The 9,944-nt window shown below is 35.3% G+C and overlaps 2 protein-coding genes across 2 annotated transcripts; both read right to left on the bottom strand.

Moving 5' to 3' along the window:
* Nucleotides 1–13: 13 nt before the first annotated feature.
* On the bottom strand, nt 14–3,250 carry LOC120178714. Its single transcript, XM_039184504.1, has 3 exons — nt 3,060–3,250; nt 2,786–3,003; nt 14–58 (listed from the first exon to the last, which is right to left on the bottom strand). The coding sequence occupies exons 1-3, from the start codon at nt 3,244–3,246 to the stop codon at nt 14–16; spliced, it is 450 nt and encodes a 149-aa protein (XP_039040435.1). The 5' UTR covers nt 3,247–3,250.
* Nucleotides 3,251–5,291: 2,041 nt separating this feature from the next.
* LOC120178742 (mitogen-activated protein kinase 19-like) lies at nt 5,292–9,473 on the bottom strand. The gene is made up of 10 exons (XM_039184543.1): nt 9,068–9,473; nt 7,840–8,248; nt 7,618–7,745; nt 7,446–7,505; nt 6,963–7,112; nt 6,719–6,874; nt 6,413–6,624; nt 6,225–6,326; nt 5,950–6,101; nt 5,292–5,857 (listed from the first exon to the last, which is right to left on the bottom strand). The coding sequence occupies exons 1-10, from the start codon at nt 9,089–9,091 to the stop codon at nt 5,472–5,474; spliced, it is 1,779 nt and encodes a 592-aa protein (XP_039040474.1). The 5' UTR covers nt 9,092–9,473; the 3' UTR covers nt 5,292–5,471.
* Between the last annotated feature and the right edge of the window lie 471 nt (nt 9,474–9,944).

The following is a 9,944-nucleotide window of genomic DNA, read 5'->3' on the forward strand; positions in this document are numbered from 1 at the left end:
TTGAGTAGAAAAACTAGAGGTCCCTTAGTGTTGTTCTCACCACTGCACTGGATTTCCCCTACAAGAACATTACCAAGGTTGCGATATTGAGTACCCGATTATTAAAAAAATGATCTCTCGATTGTAGGGCGTCCTTTTGTTGAGTTAATTGACTATTAAAAGTTATAAAATGGTCATCTGACTACTCACTATGTCACAAAATCGTTATTTTCCATTAAAAATTGTGAATGTGGTGATTGAGATATGATAAAATCTGATGTTATAATCTGAAACGATTATTATAGTTCAATTAACATATTAACGCCCAACTTAGACGACCGTTAATATTTTAACGAAGAAAATATGAATTTAGAACGTAATGAATAATCGAGCAATATTTTTGTAATTTTGTAACTTTTGATGCTGATTAAAAAAACAAGGAAGAATGTAACATCCTCAATACCGAGTTAGTGACCAAAGTGTGTAAATTTAAAATTTCAATGACCAAATTAGATAAATTGAGAAATTTAAAGATTTAATTGAAGTATTTGGTGTAGGATGAATTAATAAATGAAAGAGAATGAAAGGGGCAAAAGGGTCATTGAACAAAGAAAGGAATAAAATAATGATAGTGGGTATTTTATAAACCCTGTGAATCATAATTTAGGTACTCTTCCTTCTTCATCTTTTTCCTCTCCAACGTGAAACCCAAGCCAAGGTGAGTTGATTTTCTTTCGATTAATCCTTCAAATTCAAGCATGGTTTTGATTCATGAAGCTTTAGGAAACACGATGGAAGGAAAAAGGGACTTAGAAACTCAAAGATTTGTAAGTTATAAAGGATTAAAGATAGGAAGTGGATAAGTGAAATTTTGAATAAGGATGTATAAATGGATTTAGAAGTTGAATTTGACTTGTCATAGGTATGAATAATAAGCTATAAGTGTTAGAAATAAGTTTGGATTACATGGAAATTTTGGTATGATTCTTAGTTTTAAGAATTTGAATGAGATATGAGAGATTATAAAGTGTTGGAATGATAAAAGTTAGTTAAAATGGTTGTAGTTGAGTTTAGTGGTATGAAAGGAGTTTTATATGAGGAAATTTAATGAAAAGTTATGGAATTTTTGGGTTAAACCAGTTTATTATTGGCATGTGCATCGATGCATTATGAATGGGCACCGATGCACTAAGACCAAATTTGAATGTGCATCGATGCATTAAGGGGTGCATCGATGCATGAGAATTTCGAACCTAATTTGGGTACTGATGAATCCATAGTGCATCGGTACACTCCTAAACGAAATTAGGAATATGAGTTTATTAAATTCGTTTAAGTTAATAGCATCGAAGTATAAAGTTTAGGCTCCTGATAATCATCTTGAAAATTATATTTATGTAGATACAGAGCCTAAACGAATTCCGGAACAATCGAAGGATTAAGGTGAGTGTCATTTTAATTGTACTTATATTATTGAACGAACATTGACTTGCTATGAGCCAGTGATGGAGTTACTATGGTAAGAAGTGACTCCTAAATTGTTATTTGATTTGTGATTATTATATGTGCATGAATATATGAAAATGGATATAGTATATTATATGTGACATGATATACATGCTTACATGAATATGTATTATATGTTATATGAAATGGCATAGATGTTTACACATACATATGGTATGTGACAGAAGGAAAAGTATATGTGATCACAAGAGAAATGACATGAGTACATGAGCATATGAAACATAAAAATGAATGCCCATAGTATATGATACGAGAGATATAGGTATAGTTGGCATGCCAAGAGTCGAGGGTTTACGTATGTCTTTCGGGACATATGGACAGGATTACCTATGTTCTAAGGAACATATAGACAATTTACCTAGGTTCTTCGGGACCTATGGACAGTTGCCGAGGTTCTTTATGACCTTTGGATAGGTCATTCGAGACATTTATACGAGCTGTGGTGACAGCATAGTGGTGCACAACCTCAATGTACTCAAATACCTTAAGTTCTCAGTAATGTACATGAGCTTACAAAAGGTATAAAAAGTGTTTGCATTATTACATGTTATCATGTTATTATTATTATTTACATGGAATTATATATGACATGATTGAATAAGTGATGATATTTTCATATGTATATGAAATGCATTATTATTATTATTATATGTTATGCCTCACTAAGTCTATGACTTAGCGTGTAAGTGTTTTACACGTAGGTACCGAAAAGCAGAGAGATCCATTATAAGCTCAGCAAAACAACATAACTCCACTTGAAGGTCAGATCAGAAGTAGATTAAATAGTATGTCTTATTATGTGAAAATAGGTTGGCATGTAAACAAAGTTGGTAAATTAAGTATTTATGCTCTGATCAAGTTTTGTAATGTTTTAAACGTATTTATGTAAATGTAAATGTATAGTAATAAACGATTAAATTTTTACGAGTTTTATGAACGTTTTACGAAAGTCACTGTAGCAGTGCATCGATGCGCAATTTTGCTTCGAAATTTTAGTGCATCGGTGCACTGTAGCAATGCATCGATGCACTGTTCATGGTATTGTTCATTACTGTTCACGGTACTATTCATACCATATAGTATTATTCATAAATACGTTTTGACTTAAATTTTTATAATGAAGCTTAATTTGATAGTATATTATTGTATTTTTCTTAATATCAGTTTAAATGTTTTATTATTCTGTAAGAAAATTGTTTTAAAAAGTCAATGTGACATCTCGGACTCGTATCCGGGTCGGGTACGGATTGAGGGTGTTACAAAGAACTAATGAAATCACCTGGTGATAATCTCCCTGGTTGGAACTTCTCTCAATGGAATCATCAAGCAACTGCCCTCTTTCATCGTACAAAAACAGTTCGCTAAACCGCGGCAGCTCGCATTTTCCCCCATGAGTATCGATCGTTGCCACACTGGCGACTCTGAGTTCTGGCTCATCCACCCCACACCGCCGCCGTACTCTTCCAATCCCAGCAACGGCGACTTCCTCTCCTCCCACTGTTTAGCCCCACTCCACATCACCCTCTTCGAAACCCAACAACAACTCGGCTCACACCATTTCGCATTCGTCGAACGTTCCGACACCGCGTCTCCGTCCTCCACCGGCTTCTTCCGAGCCTTTTTTTTCAGAACCGCGGCTGCGCAAAGCCCGACAATGGCGGAAGCAGCACAAACGACGACGATCACATCTTCTTGTGTCGTGAGTTTCCATTTCTCCTCCAAACTCCATAAAGCTTCCATCGATTGTCGTCTTGGAATCACACGGGAAGAAGGAAAAAGGTCATGAAACATATATGCATGTACGGTGGAAGATACCAAAAAGTAATATGAATACGAATAAAAATAGGAATGTATTAAAATTTAGGGTAAATTACATAAATAATATATCGATTATAAGGTACTGTTTTGTTGAGTCTTCAACTATTAAAAGTCATAAAGTGATCATTTGATTATAGGACGTTACTTTGTTGAATTCTCTTACTATTAAAAGTTATAAAATGGTCATCCTATTATTTATATGTTCCAAACTCCTCTTTTTCTGTTAAAATTGACGATAATTTGAGCTAGACGCTAACCTGATGACTGAGATATAATAAAATTTGATTTCAGAATCTCAAAAAACTATCATGTCACAGTTAATATTATGTCTGTCCAATGATAAGTGTAACATGTGATCCGTCACAAGGTCCCAAAATTTAGGAGCCTCACCCATAAATGTCATTTAGGACGTCTATGTATTATATTTGTGCCCTAATGACATTTTCGTTCGAAGAAAAAATATATTTTTCGTTTAGTTCTCAAAAAAAATATTTTAGAAGCCTCATTTTAAAAAGTAATACAAGACCTCTATATCATTTGGGACATGCCTGTTCAATATGTTAACGTCTAACTCAAACAATCGTCATTTTCTAATGAAAAAGAACAAATTTAGAACATATGAATAATCATGTAACTATTTTATAACTTTTAATAGTTGAGGGACTCAACAAAGCAACACCTTATAGTCGAATGACCGTTTTATAGTTTTTAATAGTTGAAGAACTTAATAAAATATTATCCTATAATTGGGGGACCATTTGTGTACTTTACCCTAAAATTTATATGATATGAATATAGGAATTTAGATGATGGTACGTGAGTTGTCACATGAGGACCACCGCTGGTTAGGGGAAGTGACCTATTGACTGCAAGTTTTCAATGGTGTTTTAGCCGTTGGGAAATACAATTGCACCGTTTTGGAATTATTCACGAGACATGCTAGGGGTTTTGTATTATCCCCTTTAATATCATTGGAAGCTAAGAAAATTTATTAATTTTATTATCGAATGGCATAATGCTAAAATTAATCCTAATGCTTAATTAGTGATCATTTTAATTTTTTGAAACATTTTATTTCAAGATAAAGTACACAAATGGTCCTTCAATTATAGGATATTATTTTTTGAAGTCCCTTTACTATTAAAAGTTACAAAATGATCCATCGATTATAGGTCATTGCTTTGTTGAGTACTTGAGTTCCACGACTGTTAAAAGTTACAAAATAGTCGTTGACTATTCATTAAGTTCCAAATTCGTCCTTTTCTATTAAAATATTATCGGTTGTCTGAGGTGTACGTTAACATGTTGATTGAGATATGATAGTCGTTTGAGATTATGAGATCAGATTTTATCATATATTAGTCAGTAGGTTAAGATCCAACTCAGACTGCCATCAATTTTTAACGAAAAAAACGAGTTTGGAGCATAATGAATAGTCGAGTGGCCATTTTAAAACTTTTAATAGTTGAGGGACTTAACAATGCAATGCTATATAGTTAGAGGACCATTTTGTAATTTTTAATAGTTATATAACTCAACTAAACAACATCCTATAATTAGAGGACTATTTGTATACTTTACCCTTTATTTTGATATTTTAATTTTCGATCAAAATAATTTATGTTAGATGGCAACTGTTGTTAACTGACTAATCATAAATCTATATTGCTGACGTGATATTTTCATGTGTTAAATTAATGATGTGTCATATATCACATCATTTAAATAATAATATGACATTAAACACATAAGTAATTGACGACATGTGAAAAAATCACATCAATGATGTGTTAAATGTTAGTTAACTAACGATTTTCAATCAACATGAATCATTTTAATCAAAAATTGAATTGTTAGGGTTCAAATGCTTCGGAAAAATATGGACTAAAATGATTATTCTAGTAAATATTTAGATTAACTTTGACATTATCTTTCATTTCATCTTCGAGCCTGAATGTTCATATTCCTACTAAAAAGGAAACAATTTTATTCCACTGATAGAAATTCAATGATACAACACATGCTAATTACAGGACATAAATTAGATAAACGGGAAACTAACTAGCAAACCCCAGAGACCCTCCCCCCTTCACAAAAGAACCCTCGAGCTAACTAGACCGATCGGATGATACAGATCCCGTTTGTGTTTATCCGTATTGAACCGTCCCTACATTCCGGTGAGCCGCTACGGCGATGGCTGCACCGAACTGGGTTTGTGCCTTCAGGAGTGTTGCATCGATGGGTAGTCTTTGCTCGGTCTTGGCCTGAGTTCGGTGATAGAGGTTGCTGTTTTTATCGAAAGCTGTCCCCATGGCAGGTTTTCCCGCCGTGCTAAACTGCGGTTGCGGTTTGGCTTGCGGATTCTTGTCGGTCTGTATTCCTGGTTTCTCTTCATTTATGTGGAAACAATGCGGGGAGAAATTCTGTGGAGGAAATACTGCGTTTCTGTAGAAGTTCTTAGCCTCGTTACCGTCTTTAAGGTTTTCCCCATCATCGTACGGTACGACCGATCCGACAACTCTCCCAGGCTTCGCTGTACAGAAAGGAGGATGAACTCCTTGATTAAATGGTGAAACAACAAAAGGAAACCGAATATAACAACATACCTAAATCACTCATTCATACCTGATGGCACCCTGGGAGGAGGCCGTGTTGGCCTAGGACCAGTAATCGCATTCCCTACTTTTTTGGAATCAGCTTCTGTATCTTTTCGATTCTCACACGAAACCGAAGTTGGCTGTGTATTTGCAGGGGTAGAATCCGAGTGAACCGTAGGCCTGAAATAAACAGAATTGAAGTTGTAAAATTGCATCTCGCTGAGGAGGAGAAAAGGTGCGATTTTCTTTCGAGTCCATATATCATTCAACCGGAGAAACCGAGTAGTCGGGAACATGTAATACCTTGGGAGGGACACATGCTTCCTCTCCGGAGGGAAAACTGGCACACTTTTACCACCGTTTTCCTCAAGATATGCGAACTGCTTTTTGAATTGACAGACAGGGCTGTAACAACTAAATTATGTTATAATCAAGCGGAAATACAAGATACAAATCGGTTAATGTGTTACATAATTAGAAAGTATTCGAACCTAGGATAAAGAAAATTGGCTCCTTCATGTCCATTTAGATAGTCTTTGAGCAGCTGAGGATGATATTCTAGTGCCTCCCTGTAAATTAATTCTCTGATGTCCTCCTTTGTCACCCGTCGCCTCTCAAACTCGAACTCTATTTTCGAGATTGGTTGACAAGAAGGTTCCCTCTCGATTTTAGCCAAGCCTTTGAAGTAAGGATCGGCTAAAGCCTATTGCATTAATACAGAAAGTTTCAGCGTGATGAAATGAAACAAAAAGAACGTTCTGTTTACTATTGACCGGAAAAAAATAAGATAAACCCACCTCCTCGGCGGTTGGCCTGTCCTTGGGATCGAATGCTAACAGCCTCTGCAATAACCGTACAGCTAACGGATCTGCATTTGGAAATTTTTGTGAAAACAGCACAGGACGTTTTTTCCGCATTTCAGACAAGTATTTTCTCGCTTTGTCATTTCGAACCTGCACTTATGTGAACCAAAATCACCAATTCGCACTAAAACACACACACATGCACACAACAAAATGGAGAAAAAGCAAGATGTCGTACCCCGGAAATTGTTTCTGGTGAAGGTGTCCCTACAAGATCAGTTATCAATTCCAACTGATGAACGACACTTTTTCCAGGAAATAGGGGCTTCCCGATCAATACCTCGGCGAAGATACAGCCAATGCCCCAAATATCAATAGCTGGTGTGTACTGCAAAAAGTTTCCGACAAAAACTTAAGACTTAAATGATTAAAATTTAAAATCCACACACCCGTAAAGGAACTGCAGAGAAACAGACATAACCCTCCCTGAACAACAATTATTTTAATCCAGGCATTCATGTTTACTAAAAAGAGCTCGAGTATTCTTTATAGACAAAAGAAAACAAGCTGATTTTCTAAGTGAGTCATGACCTAAACAAGACATGGTATCTCAATGATTGAACTCGTAAGTGAACTAGAAGATGCTAAATAACAAATCTCCACCAATATATCAGGCTTCACCGTATTAAACTAAAGGCCACACAAGATGGAAAAGCCCTACCTTGGAAAAGAAAGATCCACAAAGCTCTGGAGCTCTATACCATCGTGTAGCAACATAATCCTGCTAGGGGAATCAGAAAACAATATATATGCATAAGTACATATAAGTATGCATATCCGCTCTTCTTTGAGTAGAAGAAAGAATGATGGCATGAAAAAAGAGAACTGCATACCGTCCAGAAGACTGTCGTTGGGGTGTCACTAAAAGCAACTCTTGCTAGCCCAAAGTCACAAACTTTAAGCTTGCAATTTGCGTTAGCCAGTATATTCTTCGGTTTAAGGTCACGATGGTACACATTGGCTGAAACCAATAACTTAGAAATCAGTATAAATATGCACTCTTACAACCGCAATCAATATAAAATCTTGCAACTATCAAGCCAAAAGTACTTTACCCGTATGCATATATTTCATTGCACGGAGCATTTGGTAAAGGAAAAACTGGTGATGTTCTCGTGTTAAGTCATCGTTAGCTTTGATGACTTGGTGAAGATCTGACTCCATGAGCTCAAGAACTACAAACAAGTCTTTGAACTCCCTCTTTGATGGTGGCAACATTATACGTTTAATTTCAACTATGTCCGGATGTCTAAGAAGTCTAAGAAGCTTTACTTCACGCAAAATCCTAATTGCATCGGACATGTGCTCGAATACATCCTGTATTTTCTTTATCGCCACTTTCTCTCCGGTGTGTGTGTCGAGCGCTGCACAAACTACTCCATAGCTTCCCTTACCAATGACTTCAAGAATTTTGTACCTGTTAGCGTCCCCGTATTCAGTAAAAAAGTCCATCTCTTTTAGCTCCTGAAAAATGGACGACAAACTAGATCAGAACCAGGCATGATTTCACCATAACTCAATAAAAAACTAGCAGATTGAAAACAATCCAACAATATCGGTACCGATCTCTATCATACTATAAAAGAGGGAACACAGTGCTTATACGAAGCCGAATATGTGCAAACAGAATAATATTCAATGATCGTTTCCATCATTAAGCACTCCATGTAATGCAATGAAATCCAACATTCTGATAACCATGATCATCCATCTCAAACACCATTAAAGCTACAAATGCATAACTAAATTTTAACATTTTAGAAATTTTAAGTTGATTGAATAACCTGAAACTTGAGTACAAATCAAGGTTCCTTTTTTTCTTTTTTTTACAATTAGGTCCTTCATTACAGAAAATGTGAACTCAAATCTGAGCTTTTCTAAGCTCTCTTCAGTTCCAAATCTATGTCTCTGTTCAATCTCAGAGAAAATTAAAGCCAAAACCTAATATTTCAAAAAGGAAATTCTCAATTTATTTCCTTTCACAACAAATTTTCACCAAAAAAACAATTAAAAGAAAAACTCAACCAGACCTTACTTTCTGCAAAATAAATGATAAAACTTTCTTAATTTAACTTTCAATAGAACACCAAATGATCAGCTTAAAATCGATAAAACCTAAGCAGAATCCCTTCCAACAAGATATCAAGAAAAGCAGAACAACCTCAAAATTTCCATGTCGATAAAACAAAGATCTTAAAATTCCTAAAATTCAAAAGCTTTAGTTTTTTTAAAATAAATAACAAATTACACACCCCGAAAGGAAAAAAGAAAAAGGAAACAAACCTTCTTCAACTGATTTTGTTGCATCTTTCCTTCAACCCAATTTAAGAAAACACCCCAAAAAGATCTCTTCTTTCTTCCCTCTAGATCTCGTTTCACTAAAAAAGCCCAAAGACCCAGAAACAGGAACACAGAATTTTCTCCGTAACCAAACAAAAAGAGCAGGCTAGGAAGAGAAATCCAACCGCATTCAACCCCACACCTAGACCCACTTTTAATCACCAAAACCACGCGAAACAAGCCGGTTCTTCTTCTTTTCCCCCCCTTGGTTTAGATCAAAAGGTTCGAGAAATTCCTGAATTCTGGCCTAATGAGAATCTGTAAGATCTGGGGGAGATGGAAGCAAAAGGAGAGAGCTCAAATGGGTTTCTTTTGGTTCTCAAGAAAAGACAGAAATAATAGAGGAAGAGGAGCAATGAAAAGATCGGTGGTGAACGAAATTATTATCATTTGTGCCGTTTGGTTCGGTACTTTGTTACGTCGGTGCTGGTGGCAGTATCGTAATTTTATAAATTTTCCGTGTTCATATTTGAAATTCCTATTTTAAAAATTATTTAATTTTTTGAATTGCAGTTAAATTTTATAATTATACATTGAACAAAATATGTGTAAATGATTTTTAATTTGACTCAATTATATTAGGGTAAAATACACAAGTAGTCCTTTGATTATAGGGTGATACTTTGTTGAGTCCTTTGACTATTGAAAGTTATAAAATGGTCATTCGATTAGGATGTTGCTTTGTTGAGTCCCGACTATTAAAAGTTATAAAATTGTCACTCAATTATTTAGTATATTCCAAACTCATCATTTTCCATTAAAAAATTTATAGCAGTCTGAGCTGGATGTTAACCTGTTGATTGAGATATGCTAGCTTTTT

Source organism: Hibiscus syriacus, unplaced genomic scaffold, assembly GCF_006381635.1.
Source record: "Hibiscus syriacus cultivar Baekdansim isolate YM2019G1 unplaced genomic scaffold, ASM638163v2 tig00112370_pilon, whole genome shotgun sequence".
Classification (NCBI taxonomy): Eukaryota; Viridiplantae; Streptophyta; class Magnoliopsida; order Malvales; family Malvaceae; genus Hibiscus; species Hibiscus syriacus.